This window comes from Aplidium turbinatum, chromosome 14 (assembly GCF_918807975.1).
Source record: "Aplidium turbinatum chromosome 14, kaAplTurb1.1, whole genome shotgun sequence".
Lineage (NCBI taxonomy): Eukaryota > Metazoa > Chordata > Ascidiacea > Aplousobranchia > Polyclinidae > Aplidium > Aplidium turbinatum.
In genome coordinates, this window is record NC_137485.1 from 16,600,909 (window position 1) to 16,624,345 (window position 23,437).

Here is a 23,437-nt window from a genome sequence, read left to right on the forward strand (position 1 = left end):
TTCGTATTTTAATTTTTATGTGGACTGCCTCGTCACATCAGTGAGCTTCAAATCTCTTGTCGTACGGTTATAACTTGTCGGTCTTAACTTGTACTTGTCGTAAGTTATAACTATAATACATTTGAGGCCTTGATAAGAAAGACTCTTTTCGCGTTTATCAAACGCTGCGAAATTTTAGCCGATAGTTTAATTTCGTCGCTGATGAAACCGGATTGTTTTTTTATTGTCATCGTTTCTTGAACGGTATAAACAAACCATGTACCTCGTACAACCTTATTCTGAATGTGTCTACTTGTTTATGCTGGCTAAGTTTCTAAATCGTTCTTTCTTCACCACATGGACCAAGACACCGGGAGCTTCGATATAAGAAAAGCTGCAACAAAAATGTATTCGACAATGCTGAAACAAGATGATTGTTAATACAACACGTAAAAACTAAGGAAACAAAATGTGCAACCTACGCTATATTAAATGAAAATCCAACAATGTAGGCTACGCAATTTATTTGTCAATTTAGGTAAAAACTAGGCTAAGTGTAAATGATTGCACAAATAGTTGAGAAATATCGGTAGGCTACTAAGTGGCCTACAACCGTTATTGAGCATTTGAAATCCCTGCACCAAGGAGTTCAAATCGCACAGGTTTCCCCACATCAAAAGAATTGCTGAAGAATTAGTGTCACCTAATAACTAAAACTAGGATTTCTTCGAAATACCTGGAAATACCTTAACAAGTTAAGTACAAGAACTTATGCAATTAATTCAAATTACAGTATATCACATATCTTGTGTTTTAAGATTAATTAAAAGTAAAGACAAACAAATTCATACTTTACGATCAAGGCTTTTATATTGGAGAACGTTGAAACATGAAGGCATAGATAAAATGTTAGTACAAACAATGCAACAGCTTAAGGCCTCCCAGGTAAAAGGCAAAGTAGAATTCAAACGTGCAACTGCATGAAAACGTAAAAGTGCAAAATGTACAAAAAAATAAGTTTTGGCATGATTGTTATTATCATATTGCAACATGGTGGAAAAAAAATACCCAGTTCAGATTCATGGCTTCAAGTTTAAAATTGACAAATGACATAAATGCCGACAAAATTGGACCAAGCAATCTTTTTGTAAAGGTTAAGTGAGACATAGTCTTTTCTTTGTCACTTTTGACCAGTTGCTGTCAGCATCAAGTGTAAAAGCAAAACCACAGGTTGCAAATATCGCATGTGTAAAACCTTAATACTAGCTGGCTAAGAGTTATGGAGAAAACTCCAAATTTCAACCCAAAAATACTATAAGGATAACACATACGACTTTATACATCACAAACCAAATTATTTATAAATTCCAATGTAGGCTGATCTCACGCAAACAATTTCTGCACGCTAAAAGCTACCACGTGATGTGTCAAACAGGTAATGGTAAAATAATTGCACGTGCTTTGCATGAAAGATTGCAATTCGAACATCAAAATAAGACGGCCTTGGTGGAATAGTCTGCCAAGCACGACAGAGTGGCCGTCACCCAATATTAAATATTATATCAAAGAATCTTGTCCGGCAGATTAAGAACGGGTGGTAAGGCCAGATCCAAGCAGCTTCACTTTCTTGGTCATATGATTCGTAAGATCGAATATTTGGCGCTGCAAGGACGGGTTGAAGGCAACGAGAATACACGTTTAGACCAGGGGTGCTCACTGCTTAGACAAGGTAAACAAGCGATATTCGGAAAAGACATGGAAAGGCAAATCGACATGTTAGATTTGTAGGTCACGTGGCAAAATAGGTCTCCTTGAGGCCAAGAAAATAAGGTATTGCACAAATAAATAAACGCTAATTCAACGTTAAAATATCGTGGTTTTCGTAGGCTGTTGGTAGATTTGATTTGTTTCCAGCGGTAGTTAAAAGCATAGGTTCAAAGCTAAATTGAAAGAAGCTAGCAATAAAACAGTGAAATACTTTTTCTTAACCAAGCACAAGTTAAGTGGAAAACCTATTTCAACATGGCATCGCTGGTCTAGGGTTATAAACATTTAACAAGAAAAGATCTCTAATGTCTAAACAACAATTGGAGTTGAAGAGGAGCATTCATGCATATAGCAGTGGATGAATGGATGATCTCGTCTTGGAACCAGGATCTGGAAACCAGGAAGATCTAATTTATACTCTCTGGATCGTGGAGAATCCTTTGGATCAAAATATCCCACTTGCTCTCCAGGCAAAATATATACAAAAAATAGAACCTAAGAAGTATCTTCAGTTTCATCCTCTTGATCGTTAGAAGTAGAGTTTTTGGGATGAGGAGACGAATCGATGATTTCTTCAGTGACATGACCTGTTGGAAGAGCGATGGAGGATGATGGTGCATTGCTATCATTGTTTGCACTTGAAGAAAAGTCAGGAAAAACAACTTTTTCGGCCCCAACATCATAGCGAGTGATAGTTTCGTCCCGTTGGAGTAACGGCGCGTCTTCAGTATAAGAAATAACCTGAAAAGAACAAAAGTTGATGTAGTTATAAATACAGTATATGATACTCTTCGATGTTTGATTGTCAAAAAGATTTTCAATTTAAAGTAACTTAGAAGACTACGGGATTTTGAGGTGCATTGAACTTATCGACGAACTGAAGAAGTTTATCCTAATTTAAAAAAAAAAAAAAAATCTTTTCTGTAAACTTTTCTTGATTGTTGTTTTATTTATTTTGCGATCAAAGTAGAAGTTCTGGCCTTCCCTTCAGCCACAAACAGACTTATCAAAGTGGCCCTTCAGCCATATTAATTGCCCGCCCCTGCCACTGCAGAAAATGTTCGCACTTTCTACCATCTTTTACATCGTGATATAGGCCATCATGTTACATGGTTTGATTTTCTCATATTTTACCTGGTCAGAGTCAGTCTGAGGTTGTACATTCAATATTCGCATAGACGGAGCAAGAGAACGGATGAAGTTGGGCATCATTTCAAGATGGAAGGAAGTAGGATCTGCTTCCGAATTTTCTTTATCAAAAGTTATAAACACGACGCCGATGAATGACAGCCCGCATCCGAACAGAAAAATGGCAATCATAACTCCAGGGCGGTTAAAAAATTCCTGATACAATAAAGGGTAAATGTCGCAAGAATTTCCTATTAGAATCAACATACATACACCTGTAGCGTTCATCCATGTGCAGCACTTGTACAATGTACAACACGTGATGTGTATAGTTGTATAACGTACAGTGTGCACCACAGGAAACAAAAACAACCTAGTAAATGCCAAGTCTACTGCAAAAAAGGATGTCTAACGTTACGAAGTATGCTGTGCTGGTCACTGTAAGTGGATTGAAGATGAATAAAAATATTCAACAAAATGTCACTCTTACGTTGTTATATACTTGTTTATACCATAAAAAAATACACACTTGATAGAATATGGCTCCGGCAGTAATGGCACTGATGGTGAAAAGGACAAAGTTGATTGGCACGACAGTTGCAATATCAAACTTAGCCATGGCCTCATTTAAATATTTGACCTAAAATAGGGTTAGGAAACAACAATTAGAAACACGCTTTTGCACTTGGTCAGTGATATGAAACAACAAGCCACCTTTGGGACTATGCAATCTTTTTATTGTTGTAATGTTGTAGACGCAATCATAAAGTTGGGATATTGTACTGCAGGAAGAAATAAATTAGGTTGGCTTCCAATTTGAGGGTTAATGCAATAGTTAAATGGTTATCAGTTTGTATTTAATTGTTAATGGCTACTGTATGCAAATATAAGCCTATAAGGCAAACTTCAAAAATCATCACTTTAAAGCAAAATTGAAATAAGATTCAAGAAGATGAAAGCGACAACGAATCAAGAAGTAACCTAAATAAGCCTGACAACCAGACTGGGTAGGCCGCAGTGCGTATGGTGAAGCTGTCTTCAGGAAACACGTAAAAACACATATGTTCATAGTGCAAGGCATGACAGCATATCATGTTGCGTGGAAATGCTTTTTATCTTTACTTGGGAGTCGGCTTTTGGAGAATGACGTGATTCAGCTTCCAAGCTTTCTCAAAATTTATGAAAGGAATTTTTATCTTCAGTTTGAAAATGCCTTTTTGGAAGCTAAATCCTAACAATTTCGCATTATTGTAAAAAATTTCAATCACTGATGCAACCGGCCCGGCCACTAAGGTTAAGAAAGTACACCTTATTACTGAAACTATAGAAGTGCAAAATTAAAATGTATATAAGGCTCGTACATAAAATGTCTTGACATAAAAAAAGTAAAAATACCTGAAAAATGGTGGTGACAGCCAAAACTAACGCCATAATATAAAGTGTAGCATTGGTAAATTGAGAATTTCCTAAAATAACAAAATGCATTTAAGATCTCATGAAATAAACCCACTTTCAATAAACTGCAACTTTAAATTAGCAAACGATAACCTAAAATAATGACTGGTCTATCGGTACGCACACGGCATTATGACGCGTTCCAAATGTCGCGAATCCGAAGAATGGTATCTGTCTGCCACCATACCAGATGACGCTGAGACTTGGTTATTTTTGGTGTCTGTTGTTGACGAGGCGCTGTTCAGAGGTATCGCTTACAGTGCTAGTATTGCATAAAAAAAATTATACATGAGGCGAGTCACTTATCGCTAGTCGGTGTCGTGATCTTACCAAATTTCACGTTTTGTCGCTTCCACCTTAGTTATGGCAAGCATTAGAAATAAACCGAACTGATGTACGGTGTTGAGTTGGCAACAACGCACTTTCAACATGAGGCCTACTATTTATTGAACACCATACAAAACAAAAACTAGGAGAAGCAACGCCACTGGCCATGGGTCATGAACACTTTTTAAGGAAAATTTTTATATTTTCTCTTTTTTGTAACGTTTGATGTTCAGATTACTCTTCGTCTGCTTCTGCCTTTTTCCACCATCATTTTTGTAATGATGTAAACTAATGCACTTTAATCTCATTGTGTGTCAGAAATGTGCCAATGTTTTTCTTTCAATCATTTGTAACACTTTTTTTTTTACTTGAATTTTGATAATGCTTGATCATTGGTGACCTCTTGCCTCCAATAAATTCTGAACATGGACTGTAGCTGAAAGGCATCAATCCGTTTCTTCATCGACTGGACTTAAGTCTCGACTAATATTGGACTTAAGTCTCGACATTGAACTAACATTGCCTAGTATTTTAGAAGATCTTCCTGTTTGATCTTCAAGAAATATTTCACAAATGTTAAGGAATGATGCACGTGCCCATGTAATGTTTATTGGATTTCTGGAGAAAACCACATCCGTGTTTTTACTTGTCATAAGAGTGTAACTAACTATTCTCATGTGTTCTTCACAATATAGCAGGGTACAATATTAACTGCGGGATACCAGACTGTTCTAATTGCCATTGAAATTTCACTTCAAACGTGCTGATAATCGAGGTAAGAAATAAAAGTTTTGTCGTTATTGGCGCCTTTAAATTTGCCATGCTAAAGTCAGAGATTTAATTTTGCTATCCCAGCAATGTAAGCAATACATTTCAACAGCGCAACCCAAAAAAACAACTATGTCCTGTGACATTCAGACCGCGTTAAGACTTGCTCAACTATCAGATTGTCATATATCTTTAAGGTGTTTTTTTTAAGGTGTTTTGGGGGACCGAAACGGTCCCCCAAATTTCTCCAGCGGTTTCCCAAAATTTGGACTTGCAACTACAGTAGAAAAGTAATGGTTGTTTCTCGCTATGTCTTAAGCAAATATGGCTATTTTTTGGTATTTAAATGAAACACTTGGGGTCTCTTAAAACTACTTAGCGGTCACCCAAACCAAATCTTAAAAAAAACCTGCATATAGATATATAAAAGTGAAGTATAACATTTAAGTAGGTATCCAATATCCATGTATTGTAGCCTATCGGTAACATGTATCAGCAGAAGATTTAGGTAAAGTATGCATGAAATAGAAATTAGCAAATCCTTCCAACTCGGAATGACAAGATATATTCTTGATAAAGATTGTGATGAGTCAAGTGTTAATTCCTGGTTTATCAGAAAGTATCAGCTCAAGTTGAGTCTTAAGTAATTCATGACATGCACAAATTGCACATTCATGTTTACTGCACCACAAGGCGATATGAGAGATGGGGAACAGGCAGGCACAACAACCGTTGGGGTATCTGGTCTGCACCACATACCTTGAATAGAGAGAGCTAACATCCCCGATACTGCTTTAGCACTTATTACTGTAAACGATCCCAAAATGGCAACCAAAAGTAAGAGCAGCATCACAGAACCGTCTTCAAAGCGCTTGAAGGATCGTAAAAACAGGAGCATGGTGAAAGTGATAATCTAAACAAAGTTGATTGTGTTGCCATATAGTTTTGTATCTGTATTGATATGGGTTATAAATTGCAAAAATTGAATTCCAGTAATACTTAGAAGATTAAGAGCATACCTATAAAATATACATTATACATATATGGCAGTTATTATATGTTTAATTATAAAATAAATGCAGACATGTTATGGATTAAACATTCAGGCCTTGTAGAAAATTGAAACTCACACTTTGAAATTGCAATCAAAACACATTTGGTGCATTGTGGGGTATATACTATGTTGGCTTTTAATAGTTTTAAAATTTACATTGACAGCAAGATTTTAATAATACTGGAGGCTTTGATACAGTAGCTGCTTATTGGGAGTCTGCAAATGCTTTGATTTATGTAGGATACTGAAAGCAATTGCTTCTCAAGCTGATTTCAAGTTAGGTTACTTCACCGGTCACCCTAAAAAATAACTGTTATAACAAGTGAGGGCCCAGGCAAATCTCCACTCTTAAGAAAAATCTCACTTCGCTGAGACATAAGCGTATCCTACACATGACACAGTTCCCATAACCACACTAACGCAAACTTTCACACCATATGGTGTTCAAACGCCATGCTTTTACCTCAACGAACATGTATATGATGAACTGCCAGGCTCCAAGATGTTCCACAATTTGTTGAGCGTTCAGAACAGGGTCGGGTTGGTCGGAAAATTGAACAATCAAAAAACTTCCTGCTACGGCAAACGCTGCACCCATCATGTCTTGCATACGGAGCACTTCGTTATTAAAGACAACGGCAAAAGCTCCATTTGCAATAACTGCCACACAACCTGAAAAAAATTAGTTAAGTCAGTCAGCAGATATTTCATTTTGGATGGAGAAAAAGAAAATAAACATAAGTACAAGTGATGAATCACATCATCAGTCATCACATCACACATCATCACATTAGAAGTCGATTTATCACATATACATACAATACATTTTTACCATACAACAGTTGCTGTTTAAAACATATATCTATTTTGCAATGGTAGACTGTGGCTGTTTTGCAAAGGAAGATCAACAGTGGTGAAATTTGATTCATATGGAGAATGATGGGAATTAACTGAATGGATAAGATCACTAACAAAGAAGTGTGGAGACGCTCTGGGCATAGGCGCCGACTTTTCAAAAAACCTTGGGGGGCGAGAAAGGTGATGACGTCATAACCGTAACGCTATTTTACTCAATTAAAATAGTCTTTGATTAAGCTTACTGTCTTGTTTATACTGACACCTAGGTCGCAAACCGAATTTATTAAAACCGCTGCTTGAAACGATTAGTTTTACGCATGCAGGACGCCTAGACGTAAAAAAATTGATATTGTTAGGTCATAATTGGAACAGTTGGAAAACAAGCCGATTAATTTCCTTTCCTGCGAGGGCATAACAACGATCAAGACAGTGAAGTTATCGAAATAAAACGCAAAAAATCATGATCAGCTATCAGTTTTATTAACCTCGTTTTGCTAATTACTTACCTTCAAAGCGTTAACAACGGCGAAGTGTTTTCTCTTGTTTTTTATCGAAAGTCTTTATAGTCGAATACTGTCGAGTATAGGTCGAGATGTTCGCAAGTGATGTTCACCTCAAAAAGACAGTTGAACTTATACACGGAACAAGCTGTTTTTTCCAGGCAGTTTACAAAATGAACGCATTTTGCTGCGGGAAATTGCCGACGTAGATTACGGAAGGTGAAATGGCGTCGGCGGAAGCGACCAAGTTAAACACCTTTTCTTTTATCGGTTTTCGATTTAATTCTTACACATCGTGAAAAAAACAATGCATTCTGTTGAATCATAATTGATCTCACAGCGGGAAGACCTCATTGAAAATTGCGCGTCTAATTTAGCTGGTTTACTTAATATTGCAGTGAATAGTTACGTGACTATTCCAGCAGCGTAAGTTACTCTACCTTCTACTTTGAACTTTCCATACCGTATGAGAAAGCCATGCGATCAGCTGCTGTTTTGCGGGCAAGAGCAACGTAGGCTATCTTTCGCTTTCGGCATTCTTTAAGTCTGTTTAAATGATCTAAATCTCTTTCGCAAAGTGTTTTATCTTTGAAACACCACTTGTAATAACCATTTTTGTTGCCCCTCAACCATAAATTTACGGGGGGCGCCGCCCCTCGGCCCCCCTGGAAGTCGGCGCGTATGGCTCTGGGTGCACCCCTGGCGTCCTCATCACAACTATCAAAAAAAGGCAAATGACATTTATCGGGCATGTCTACCGCAAACACAAAATTGAACATTCGGCAATGATGTGGCGACTTCCTGATCAGAGGCACCGGTGCGTCCACGTTTAGAAATCTTCAAAAATCTTTCAACACGGACAAACCAAGATTTCGTAAACTTAACAAGAACTATGGAGTATGGACAATCGATCGTTGTGGAGATTCATGGTAGCCGACGCCTTATTCAGGCATGACCGATGATGGTGATGATGAGACTATGGCATTGCTCTAAAACTATGCTGAATCAAGTCTTAATAACGTTTGCAAAGTACAAATTAATGAGCAACCAACCTAATGGAGCAACAACTGAAGCTGGTGCAATTCCATAAGCAACAAAGTTACCAATTTCTCCAAGTACCATCAACAAAATACCAATCCACCACACACCGGAACACAAATAACTTCCCGGACCACATAATGATCCGGTCGCTTGGTCGGCCTGTCTTCTGTGGGCAAATTTCTGCGCAAAAATACAGTAATACCCTGCTTATTGTTCTTGGATGAAACTTGTTCAGCGTTTGTAGTGGTGTAAAGGATTGAAATAAATTCAATCAAAACAAACAAAATTCAAAAAGTTATACATGACTTGTTGTTGCAACAGCAAATAGCCATATTGTAGACTTCTGGTCCAAAAAATGGTCCAAAAATGATAGTCTCACCCTCTTAAAAAGGGTCACTAACAGTAAAAAGACCGAAGCAGGCCTCGAAATTCACGGCGGACATGTCCGCAGGAAGTACCATCTAGATCGGTCATATTTGTCCACCGAAAAACAACACAGGAGCGATACAAATCGTCATTGCATAGCACGAACAGTTGTTGCAAGAATATAATTTCCCGCGCATTCTAGCGATTTTTATGTTACTTCAACGATTGATGACATTGAATCAGCATAACAATGGTGAATTCTTCGCTAAGAATCGATGGGAGTACAGGTACTTCTACAATCTACACCAATCACGCGCCGGCATGGCCCGTTTCGGTGAGTCCAATTCGGTGAGTCCTAGGGGTTAGAGCAGAGGCGTGCAACATACGGCCCGCGGGCCAGAGCACGGCCCGCGGTACCCATTTACGTGGCCCGCACATTCTTCATCAAGTAGCCCATTATTTTTAAACACTTTTCACTGTTAGATCGGAGGATGTTGTTATTTGTAACATCATCATTAGCATTATTGACTTTTAGCATTATTACATCATTAGCATTATTGTTGCGTCATTAGTAAGCGTTGTAGAAAACCGCCTTGTTCTTCTGGCAATGATTCAGTAACATAAATCTTACTTTATGGGTGCAGTGTGGTGAATATATTAATATTTATTCTACAAAAAGCTTAGCATGGTAAAAATGACTACAAGTAAGAAAAGGAAGGTTGATTATGAAAGGCGGAAGTTCAACAATGAGTGGTGTATAAATTACTTCGTTGTTCAACACAATCAAGATGTAGTTTGCCTGATTTGTCAAAACACTATAGCAGTAATGAAAGAGTATAATATCAAGCGACACTAATGTGCAAAACACTCTGCTAATTATGATAGCATTGTGGGTCAATTACGGGTTGACAAAATGCAGCAGTTGAAAAAGTCTTTGAGCAAACAGCAAGAGGTATTTCACGGTTACAAGAAAGACATTGGGCTTGTTACAAAACTGAGCTTCAAGATATCTGAAACTCAATGTGTAACTTGATTGTGTGTATTTTTCCATTAAATAAGTTGTTCACATAAATTCATGTGTTATTCGATAGACTGGCCCTCAGCATCATTATAATTGTATGTTGTGGCCCATTGCGATAAACAGTTGCACGCCCCTGGGTTAGAGGTTAGGAACTCACCGAATCAGACTCACCAAATCGGACTCACCGAATAGTAGCAGACCCATCACGCGCAACTTAGTTAAGTCTTACGTCACAATGGCTGGCTTTGATCTCGAGTAACATTGATAAAGCAAGGTTGGTTACAAAATTATATTTATACGAGTAGGCTATTACAGCAAGATGCAGCAAAATTTGTCAAGTTTTGATATTACAGTAAGAAAGACAAGGCCCAGGGAAAATTCACTTTCGCTCACATGACACACAAAAATAAACCTAAAGAAAAAAGCCAAGTGAAACTTTACACAGTAGAAAATAGTAGCGTTATTGTAGAAGTTTTCCGGCTCGTGCTCAGAGTATTGTGACGCAAGAAGCCACACGACCTCGTTCGGTGGAAGTTAATCAGTTATGCGGCGTATTAAGCAGCTACACGGCGCTTTGACTCTTTAAGCGCACGTCGTTGGTCTGATGAAAGCCTTTCAGAGTGACTTCGCTGAAATTTTAAAAAGCCTTCTAAACTGTAGCTATAGTTCTCAAATGGTGAATTATCAAGATAAAGTGATTAAGCATGATGATCGACGCTAAAACTGGTGTGTCCGCCGTGAGACTTAATTAGTCCGCCGAGATAGCTGCTCAGACCGGACATGTTTGTCCGCCGTCAACAAAAACGAATTTCGAGGCTTGCTAGGGTAAAAATGTTTTGAAAAATATTGAGAGATTGATAGAGTGAAGTTTCTGCTTGTTGAAGTGATGTTGTCTGTAAATTATTCCATCCACTAGGTGCAAGTATTGACAAAGATCAGCAGTTGTGCTATTTATAGGCATTTGCTTTCAAAGGGAATGGGCCGTTTTGGAGATATCCTAATTCTGAAATTTTGGACAAATGACCGGAAAGTCACAGCAAAAAAAAAGTAAACAGCGTTTCATGATGAACAAGCTGTCAAATAAAATACAATCGTCTGTATGAAGATGGAAGTTTTCCAAAATCCCACAAAATGGGGAAATTTTGACCTCTTGTACATACGGCTTTCTTTTTATACTTATGGAAAACAGCGTAAATACACATCATCCACCTGCAAGTGGTTAAGGGGCTTGGGGCATCTTGGAATATTTATTAACACTAAAAAAATGCACAAGGGTTACATGGAACCACTCGGCAGGGTACGATTTAAAACTTTGAAAAAAAAGTTACTTTTTGAACCAGTCTACTGCACAGTATTTGTAAACAGAAGCATCAAAATTATAGCTGCTAACAAAAAAAAAAAAAAAACTCTGTTGTTATATGTTTGGGTGCCAGCAAATACACTGATTGAAATTAAAATGAAATGATATTGATTGAAATTAAAGTACCAGTAATTGTTACCTGCACATTCAAAGAAACTGCAATTACAATATTGCCAAGAACAGCCACCGCAGCACCAATTTTATAGTAATCCTCCGAAGACAGGCCATGTGTGGTAATGACAGCTGGAAAAATATTTTTGCTTATATATTTATAATATCGTATTAGTATATAATCATTTTGTTTTATGTCCATTGTGATAACATGCAGTACAAATAATTATAGATACACTTGTAACATTTTGTCGAATGTCATACCAGTACTCTCATCACTTGATTATTCAGTTATTTGTTTCACACTAGTCAAGAACTATGTTTGATTGTCACTGTTCTACGTACAGTTCAACAGTTTGTTTTTTTACACAATACAAACATGTAGAGGCCATGTGCGTATTTGCGATCATCAAGGTAATTCCGTCCACTTCATAAATTTGTAAATATTTTGTTCTTGAAAAAAATTAAAAAGAAAAAAATTTAGCAGTTTGTTTATCAATAATGTTATCACAACTTGTGTAAGTTTTATCTTTTTACGCTAACTATGTGACTTGTCTTTTAGTTTTCAAATTATGTTTTTAGAAAAACTTTGTCTTTTATTAAAACAAATGGTATATAATATATCCTAACTTTCAAGTGGCATAAAAATAAATATGTCATTGAGAAGTGCTTTTATCAGGGTCCACATGTTGTTGCAGTCATCGCATTATTTACTAAGCTTTTTTTACGCACAGTAAATCTTTAACCTTTAAGTGTAAGCCTGGAAACAGCCAGACAGCAGGAAGCAAAACATTTATAAATAAAAAAAAACCTTGAAGCAAATTAATTACAAGCTAGTGTAGAAAGTAACCCAAAAAATTGCATTTAATATTGTGAGTTTTATGTTTTTAACATGTCACAACATTAGAAAATACTGCCTCTCAAGTTGTGGTGGCTTAAAACTATACAAAACCGAAACTCGCATTGCAATATACTAGTACTTATTATATTGTACTAGATTATTGTAAACATACCTTGTTTAGTGTTGATTAAAGTTGATAGTGTTTGGTTAATGGCAATAATCAGTGGAGCTTCTGTTTTGTGGGTCCTACCCATAGTGCATGATTAGGTTTACATTTCAAAATTTTTCAAAGACATAAATCTCATTTGATGTATTAGTTGGGATGTTGAAATGCTTAGTATTTTTAAGATTAGCTGCAAAACCATGAATGATTAAGACTATAGGCCTAACTGTAAGCTAGCTGCGATATTAAATTACCTTTGCTCACATTTTGGCTGTGACTGGGATTAGTTCATGAACAAAACAGTTTAATACTACCAATCAGGCTACCTTTATTTTACTGTATTTTACAAATAAACACTAGAGACTGATCATAAACTCGACAAGGGTAAAAGTACGAAGAACGAAGAAGAACTTGGTTTAAGTGGGGAACACTGGACGAACCACACGTGGAACACGGAGTGGCAAAACCACACCTCCACGCTCCGTGACTTCATACCCGACGCCGATCCCCGTCCACCAGGGATGTCCCTCGCAAGGCTTGCGTGGGTCAGGCTTAACCGCCTGCGAACTGGCGTCGGCCGCTTTCGTTCGGACATGCACAAGTGGGGCCTGGCTCCTTCATCCGAATGCGAGTGTGGTGCCACGGAAGAGACCGCAGACCATGTCATCCACCACCATAGCCGTACGAGCCAGGGGGGCAGCCGCCCCCCTGTTGTTTCAAAACGTCGCAAATTCGGCAAAATCTTGCAATTATTAGGGCAAAAATTGCTATATGAAAAGCTACAAAATTGCATGCATTAAGAAAAACTATAAATTAATATCTTTTACCTATCAAACTAAGTACAGCCTCTTATTTGCACAAGAAATGTGCCGCAAAATCTTCATTTGGCCACACAATATTGATGTATTGTATCGCATGGTGATCAAACTGTAGTAAGAAATGCATTTAACCAACAGCATCATGCCAATTTGGGCAGCCACTAAAATATGTCTCTAATACTTTTGTGAAACTGCCCAAATCAAAACGCAAAATTTGCTATATATAGCTAATTTTATTAATTTTCACAAATGCATCGTGTTGATTTGGGCAGCTCAAAACATTTTTATTTGATAAAACTGATTAGTCTGTTTCTGCAACTGCCCAAATTAGCGTGAGGCAGTTTCCCCAAAATGAACAAATTCATTAATTTAAGGCAGTGGCTTTTTCGTGAACAACCACAGTAATGTAGGTTATATATGATATCGGCCAAGCCTTAAATCAGCCGGCGGCCATCGCCGCTAAGTAGTGCTTGAATGACCGCCGGTGCTACCTCCTCAGTCGGCCAATTTGACCGCTGGTTTCTTCTAGCTAATTGTTTAATTTCGCAATAGAATGATCGTGGATTAACTGTCGAAAATATCTAGTATCAAAGAGTGACGCAGAATTAGGTCAGCGCGTCATAATCACCACTGTTGTATTGTGCGGAAACATTTGCTATTGTATCGAATATATACAGCTGCGATCACCAGCTATAAGTCTTGTTTGTAATTCCCGACGTTTATTTTAACAAAGTGTTAATCCGAAGTGCTAATTTACATCGGCTGGCAATATTGTCGTTTTTATGTCGATTCAATGTTGTCGGACATTGAATTGTTGTTAAAAACGAGAACTACCCAGACAACAAAATTCTTCATTTTTACCCTGATTTAACGACTGCAAACGTAGAATCAATGCAAAAATGACGGATTTTGTTGTCTGGGTAGGTTAGGTGACATCTGAGGGGAAAACAGTGTGTCTCAGTTGAGAAGTGTTTCCGCTGTGGGTTAGTGACGTCACACCCTCAATGGTGACATCATAACGGTATAAATGGTCAGGTTTTATGAAAGGCGGTATACAGTTGAAACAATTTAGTGTCGTTAGATGGTCCGGCAATACCGGATTACAATCCCGCTAAAGCAGTTATTGCGTGGTACAACGATTCTATAGCAGAACGTTGCCCAGACTTCAACAACGCTAAGTGATCATTTTAGCATTGTTACCAGTTTAATTCTATTTACTTGTGCTATCGTTATTTGTATTTTGGCCTCCAAGCGCGCAGATTTGGCCGCCGAGAAGGAGCTCTCGGTAGGCCACAACGGCTGCCGGAAAAAAACACGAGTTTTAAGGCCTGTATCGGTCATATAGTGTTTCAGATTGAAAGACTGGAGCCGGTTAAATAGTGTTTCAGATTAAAAGACCAGAGCTGGTTAAATAGTGTTTCAGATTAAAAGACCGGAGCCGGTTAAACAGTGTTTCAGATTAAAAGGCCGGCGCAGGTCAAATAGCCACTGCCTTAATTTTTCCCATTTACATAACTGTATCGTTTACATTTGGGCAACAAAAAATATTAAATTATCTGATCATAGTCTATTTATAAAACTGCCCAATTGTCATGATACAGTTGCCTCGGCATCAAAATTTACAAAGTCTTTAATTTTTTTCATAATATTCATAAATGCATCATCTTGATTTGGGCGACTACAAAATGAGTCATTCCATTATAATTCAACAAATGGTGAACACCACCATCTCTTAGATTTTCTTCATTTTTACATATTTGATACATATTTTAGAATAATATTCATAACTGTTGGAATTTTTTTGATACCTTGTGTCGTTTTCAAGTTATCGCAATTTAAAATTTTACATTTTTGCCACTAGTGGCGCCATTGTGCGTGGGAATATTTTGGGAAAATGCTCTAAACTCACCATTTCTTGTCCAATTATGATGAACAAAGTGTCTATTTCCATGTTCTCATAGGTGAGGAACTCAATTATGCTATTAAAATATCAAAAAAACAATTGCTTGATATGAAAATCCTCATGTTATTTTTTAAAAGTTCCTTAAACTTTAAGGCCCCCCCACTCCCCCATGATTGCATAAATTTTTTTCTGATTGGCTTCATTTTGTAAAGTGATTGTTTAGTTACCAAGAAATGGAAAATCTTTCACTGCATATTTCTCTAAGTGCGTTTATCACATTAACTGTTAGCATACCCATTGCAAGCTAATAATTATATTTAAGCTATTGTGAAGTTAGGGATAACAATTATGACTTCAGAGCCATTATGACTTCACAAAGACATAAAAATGATATGGTTAACCTCAATTTAAATAAGTAATATCACACCACATCAGAAAAATCAATTTATTGAAATATAGAGCATTCGCCACACAAGTGTGGCTTCTTCAGTATAATCTTATTCGAATAGAATCTATTGAAAATATTCAAATACAATTCTATTTGAATAATATGCTGAATATGCTGAAGAGATCGGAAGATCGAAACACTGGCCTTTGTCCGTAGTTACTTTTCGTAATGTCTTTTTAGACATTCTTTTTGAGTCAATAATACTTTTAAAGAAATAAAAGAGTCAAAAGGCATGTAAATTTCACTCTGTGTGGAGCTACATGTACTTGAGAGGTTAACTGTTATTTTTTTATTCACTTGTTGATTCATTCATATCAGTTTGTATCCTCTGGGGATCCTTCTCTTGTATCATGGGCCAATCCTATAGATGTTTGCTGGTACACCCCTTCATTTTCTTTGAATTTTAATACTTATATGTGCCGCTAGAATCTAATTTCTTGTATTTTAGATCCATCTCAGATGATTGTTTTGTCCTAGCTCAGTTGCAAATTCTTGTCTTTTTTTCTAGTTTTTATTTTTAACAGTTTCCTGCCATTTCTTAGCACAAATTCTCTTAAAAAAATCACACCTGCTAATAGGCTGTAAAACTACGTTTCGCTGAGGTCCAAAGTTAAAACTTAAATCCAGGCTCATTGTCTCACAACAATCACTCAAGTTTCAAATCATCATCTCAACCAACGCTTCAAGTTCAAGACAACTTTCACTTTACTACGCTGAAGAGATCGGAAGATCGAAACACTGGCCTTTGTCCGTAGTTACTTTTCGTAATGTCTTTTTAGACATTCTTTTTGAGTCAATAATACTTTTAAAGAAATAAAAGAGTCAAAAGGCATGTAAATTTCACTCTGTGTGGAGCTACATGTACTTGAGAGGTTAACTGTTATTTTTTTATTCACTATTTGAATAAGATTGAAAATATTCAAATATAATTCTATTTGAATAAGATTATACTGAAGAACCAACACTTGTGTGGCGAAAGCTCTATATTTCAATAAATCGATTTTTCTGATGTGGTGTGATATTACTTATTTAAATTGAGGTTAACCACATCATTTTATGTCTTTGTGAAGTCATAATTGTTATCCCTAACTTCACAATAGCTTAAATATAATTATATTAGCTTGCAATGGGTATGCTAACAGTTAATGTGATAAACGCACTTAGAGAAATATGCAGTGAAAGATTTTCCATTTCTTGGTAACTACTGTAAACAATCACTTTACAAAATGGAGCCAATCAGAATAAAATTTATGCAATCATGGGGGAGTGGGGGGGCCTTAAAGTTTGAGGAACTTTTAAAAAATAACATGAGGATTTTCATATCAAGCAATTGTTTTTTTGGTATTTTAATAGCATAATTGAATTCCTCACCTATGAGAACATGGGAATAGACACTTTGTTTATCATAATTGGACAAGAAATGGTGAGTTTAGAGCATTTTCCCAAAATATTCCCACGCACAATGGCGCCACTAGTGGTAAAAATGTAAAATTGCGATAACTTGAAAACGACACAAGGTATCAAAAAAATTCCAACAGTTTGATTGATTGATTGATTGAATCTTTATCCTCGGACTGGGAAAGCTTCTTGTAGAGCTTAATCCTGGCAGTTTCGCATACTTGTAGAGGCTTTGAATCACTGACGCAGGCCCGGTCACCGAGATTGACAGAGTGAAGTTTCCGATTGTTGAAGTCTTGTTGCCGGGGAATTATTCCATCCATTAGACGCCGCTGAATGGAGAGCAGTCCTTAACGTGCGTTGCTCAAGCGCACACCCCGAGAGTCGAACCAGCGTCGCTATTGATCTTGAAGTTTCTTCGTTCCAGAAGTGACGTTATGAATATTATTCTAAACCAGTTATGAATATGAATATAACACCAGTTATGAATATTATTCTAAAATATGTACCAAATATGTAAAAATGAAGAAAATCTAAGAGATAGTGGTGTAAAATTTCTTCAAAATTTGTTGAATTATAATGGAATGACTCAAATATGAATTTATATAAATCTGGTGAACACTATTATAAAACAATTCGGGTGAAGAGGTTACAGTACTTTTTCAACCATAAACAGACATAGCTATTTGCTAACCAACACCACAACATTTAACAAAAAAATGTTATAGCCTACCTGTTAAAAGTAATGTTAAGGTGTAGCTTAGCTTTGTTTGGTTACTTTTATAAGAGGGTCTGCTACTATTCGGCAATTTTTTGAAAATCCAACGACGCCTTCTGCAAATCCGACGATTGAATATTATTCAATATTCAGACATTGAAAATGTAAATACGAACTGTTAGACTAATTGGGTTCTTTGAATCCTACGCCACCGTCTGTATGCAACCTTAGAACATATTAGTTAATTTTTGTCATCAAATTACCTAGCCTAACTATCTTTTTAGAAGTAGTGCTGCCAGACCTTTTTATTTTTTGTACTAAAATTCGTATCATCAAAACTACTTTAATTGATTTCAGAACAAAGTTTATTTGAACAGAAGTAGTATGTCTGTGTTTTATTACATTTAATTAAATTTCTCTATTGTTATGTACTTTTTTCTGAATCCGCATGGTCACACCATAGACATGGTCACACTGAGCAGGTTTCCTGCAATGTTTATTTTTCTGAGTCTTTTATGACATCGCAACTGAATATTTAAGTGAGGTTGTTTTTTATTTGTGGTGTGTAAAACAATATTTGTTACTCCTATCTACCAAGCCAAAGTGCAGAAGCATCGAGCAATGCACATGCACAGGCAAGATATCTTCAAAGAGGAATTCAGTTCTTCTATCTTGATTCCTTTGGTAAGAAATTCTAGGTAGCTGGTGGCGTAGCCAAGGGGAGGGAGGGTTGTGGGTTGCACCCCCCCCCCCCCTTTGGCACGTGTGGGACGTCACGATATTGAGAATGATGCTTTCAGTCTATGCCTCTAAAACAAAGTTTGCCTAATTTTAAATGAAATATGCAAAGAGCGAGTTTTGCCATTACCAAACATTCAAATATCTCAGCCTGGAATTAGCAACAAGAAAACATAGAGACTTGTAGCTTTATTTCCGAAAAATACCGAAGAAAACATGATCTTATCCTTTTGCTATGCCACCGGACAGCACCATTTTACAGGAATATTCATGCCCACATTTTTGTTGAAAATATTCTCAGAATGCACCAAATTCAAAGTAATTCACCAAGTAATTTTTCAAAATTTTCTGGGGGAGTACCCCCCAGACCCCCCGCCGATGGGTGTCGCCATAAGCGAAACACGTCATCAACCCCCCCCCTTTCAAAATTCCTGGCTACGCCACTGCTGGTGATCTTGTTATGTCAGTTTTTCACTGTTATCATGCACCGCATACATTATATTTGGGCAATTTCTATAAAAGCGTGCACATTTGGGCAAATTTACGTTCTGCCCCCCCAAAATGGTTTGGTCTCGTACGGCTATGTCCACCACTGCCTAACCCACCGGGCTCCACACGGTGCGCATGGTCTGAGGGTCCTGGACGACGAGACTGCTGAGTGGCTGAAGATTTCCTGCCCTCCAATCTAGCCTGGAAAGATCGCTCATACGCCATCATCATCATGCGCGATATAATGGCGATAAAGTTTAAAACACAAAATGGGCGAACATTTATACTACAGACGTATTAAGATGCAAAAAATGCAGTATGACGAAATAATGCAACTAAAGTAAACATGTTCCTACATTTATTAGATGTTAAAATACGTTTCACTTGTAGTAAAATTCTTTTCTCATTCTTTTATTTTTGAGGATATTGCGTTGCTTATTGCCTTTAAATTGGAACACTTGCGTCCCCGCGAGCAAGATTGTGCATTTTTTACATCGATTCAACGCTCTACAACGTTGAATCGATGTAAAATCAGCAGATTTAGCTGGTTGGGGTTGGCGTTTTATTTGATTGATTGACATTTTATTTTTGTTGCGAGTATAAACACACATATTCAACAAAGTCGGATAAAACAAACGATAACGTAGAATGTATTATTGTAGCGATCCATTATTTCAACATATAAGTTTTCCTGCCTTTTACTAAAGTTTCTGTCTGTTATTTTGCATTGAATGGGGGTTGTTGGGCCGTGCTGTGTTCCATGAGCATGGCCATTGACACTTAAAGGCGGCGTGGCCAAACCTTTGATGATAAAAGCAAGTAGGTTGTTGTCTTTGGGGAACGTTTAATTTGGGCGTCTGAAATGATGTGCGATATCGGTTTGGGAAGGAATTAACAGGTTGACGGCTTCGGTCAGACTGAAGATTAGACACACTTGCCGACAAGTGTTCCATTTGATGTTGTAAGCGATCAATCTGTTGCATTAGTTGGGCATTGGGATTTTGTTCTGTGGTATGCTGCACTGCGTTTACTGTGGCATGGGAAACGTTTGTTAGTTTTGACATTTGATCGGCAGCTTTTGCTAATTCGTTTAATGACATTTCGAGGTTGCCGGCCAAAACAAGTTTGATTTGATTCGGGAGTTTATTTACAAACAATTCCCGAATTAATTCCGTCGATGCGACATTTTGAGGAAGTTTTGCTCGCATCTCGGCCAGCACTTCGGAGGGCAGTCGATCGCCGATTTCAGACAGTGACATGACGTCAGCGATACGTTCGTTCAACGTCGGTTCGAAACGCTGAAGTAAGCGTTCCTTTAATTTATCGTAGTCTGCCCCGGCGCTGATTAAGTCTTGTATGTTTACAATAATATCGTAAGGCAGACACGATACAAGTTTGTCTGTTTTCAGACGTTGGCAATCAATCTGATAAGTGGTGAATCTATTTTCTAAAATCGTAAACCACAACCTAGGGGTATCTCTCCAAAAAGTGTCGCAAAACTTTTCGCCAGGAGAGATTTTAATTTTTTGAGCAGAGGGTTCGCGATATTCGCTTTCGGGTCGAGATTTTCTTGGGGCCATAATATAGATTATACAAGGCTAAAACTACAATTAAATTATAAGATACACAACAAGAGATATTGCGACAATTTTAATACAGAAATAAGGAAAACAAGTACTTACCAATGCTCTGTTTTAAAACCTACTGACGTACGGGGTCACCAATGTGGTAACATTTTATTTAGGTTATCATTTAACGTACATAAGGATAGTTTATATTTAAGTATGAGAATAGTTTGTTTATAAGTTGAATTAAGATTAAGGCTGTCTGACTGCCTGATGAAAGTTCTATTTATCTAATTTATCTAGTTTGGCTATCTGACTCCATGAAATAATTTCCACACAATTGTTATTCGAATTATAATTTTAAGTCATCAGAAGGTGTTCGTATAATATTGTAGGTCTATAACACAGATTGAATTTAAACATTACAGAATAGTGAAATTGCAAAACAGTAAAACATTATCGCGAATTATTACATTTTAAGTACACAATCAATTTAATGTTTTTCTGAGAGCTAAACTGGTCTAACTGAGCTGGTTTGATGTGAGCTAGTCCGATTTGATAGAGCTCGTCCGATTTTATAGAGCTGGTCCGATTTGATAGAGCTCTCGTCAAAGGACGAACAAACCATTTTATTGTGTGCGCCCTTTTTTCTATTTTCTTTGGGAGCAGTTGCATGGAAAATTACAGAAACTTTAGTAAAAGGCAGGAAAACTTATATGTTGAAATAATGGATCGCTACATTATGAGTGGATACTGCAACGGGTGGCTGCGAAGTGACCTGGAAGGTCTTCTAGTCGAGCAGCCACCCTTAACAAAAGAAAAAGTAACAAATTAAACATCAATGAAACAAGGCAAAAGAAAGACATAAATTTATGGTATAATTGCTTGAATGAACACAAAATACATCATCTAATAAAAGTTCTACATAGTCCTGAGGCCATCATTGGTAAAATGATAGTAGTAAATTTTTATAAAATTTTTTAAATGAGTTAGGTGATTTTTTTCTTATTTCCAATGGGATTGAATTCCAAATTTCCACTCCTGTATGCTTGAAACTACGTTGAAGTTTTGAAGATGAATATTGAGGAACATAAAAATTATCCTTGTCAATTGCATTTCTGGTATTGCGAGAATGAATATTTGATTATTTTTACTTTCAGTGAAGCTTGTTTTTATGTCTAATAAACGTAGAAACATGTTAACTTTAACTGTATTGTTCCGTCATACTGCATTTTTGGCATCTTAATAAGAAATATAAACATTGTTCTCTAAGTGAATAAAAAAATAACAGTTAACCTCTCAAGTAAACTTAACAAACAAGTAATTACTTGAGAGGTTAACTGTTATTTTTTTATTCACTTGTTGATTCATTCATATCAGTTTGTATCCTCTGGGGATCCTTCTCTTGTATCATGGGCCAATCCTATAGATGTTTGCTGGTACACCCCTTCATTTTCTTTGAATTGTTCTCTAATGTTGTGCTTTAAACTTATCATTTGATATTGTGTATTTTCCTGATGAAATCTTCGTGGATAGGAAGAAGAAATATTAAGAATAAAAAATCATTTAACACCGGCTGAGTATTTATTGCAGTTGAACTACGCCGGTGGCCGTCACAGTATATTCATTCCATTAACTTTTATTAGCCTCAATTCTCACAATGTCATAGGCTACGCAATAGCCTACGCATGTGACCACCTCTGCGTTTGATTTATATGTTTTGACATCTGTATTTCCAAGCATGGAAAAACGTTTTCACAGCGTTTCAGTACAGTAGGCTATTTGATAATTTCTCTGTCAAATAACAGACTAGTCAAAATCATGAGGCATGTTTAACTAACAGACTGTTGGATAATCAGAAAGTGCATTTGTAAAAAATGGTTTTTCAATCTGGAAAAAAGCTACGCAGAATTTCGCTAGCTATAGCAGTTGCAAGTAGAGTTGTAAATGCAAAAAAACGAACCGTTTTTTTTTTTAAAAAAACGTGGTTTTTTTCAAAAAAGAAAACGCGTTTTTTTTGTTTTTTTTCTGGAAAAGTTGCAAATTTTTTACAATTTGCAGCTTAGTTTCATTATAGTGCTCTTGAAAAACATTAAACTAGTAAAATTGGTTTTATGGTTGTGCTGAAATTCCTAAGTGTGTGTGCTTGGCAGCAGCATATGTTTCCCTATAGCCTACGTTGTTTCACTTTCTTCTTCATTCTCAGGCATGTTTGTGGCAGTAGACCTGATAAACATTGAATTAATGCAATTTGATACATGACATAATGTAGATTGAGTTAATTTCTTTTTCTTTTTATGGAAGTGCCCTTTATGGAAGGTAGCCTACGATGTTAGTATACCGGTAGGCCTACTGGTTATTCTTGTACACACTCAATGGGTTGACAAAATTTTGGCAAAAACAAGATGGCAGTATTCAGAACACACATTACCTTGTTTGTGGTAATTTACTAATGCAAGCTATTGCGAATAGCTTGTTTAAACATGTTTTTTAACTGATAGCTTAACAACGACAGTGCAGACGATGTATATGCTTTATAAATGTTGAAACAGAAGTATTCTTTTCGTGTGTTGTAAGGTCTTAGAGTTAGACACTTTGTCATTGATGCTTCCTGCAGATCA

At 36.8% G+C, this 23,437-nt stretch overlaps 1 protein-coding gene across 1 annotated transcript; it reads right to left on the minus strand.

The window, feature by feature from the left end:
- Positions 1-378: 378 nt before the first annotated feature.
- On the minus strand, positions 379-13,164 carry LOC145783256 (NIPA-like protein 2). Its single transcript, XM_082595074.1, has 9 exons — positions 12,749-13,164; positions 11,764-11,867; positions 8,889-9,057; positions 6,942-7,150; positions 6,184-6,337; positions 4,270-4,340; positions 3,404-3,514; positions 2,881-3,090; positions 379-2,487 (listed from the first exon to the last, which is right to left on the minus strand). The coding sequence occupies exons 1-9, from the start codon at positions 12,828-12,830 to the stop codon at positions 2,242-2,244; spliced, it is 1,356 nt and encodes a 451-aa protein (XP_082451200.1). The 5' UTR covers positions 12,831-13,164; the 3' UTR covers positions 379-2,241.
- Positions 13,165-23,437: the final 10,273 nt, after the last annotated feature.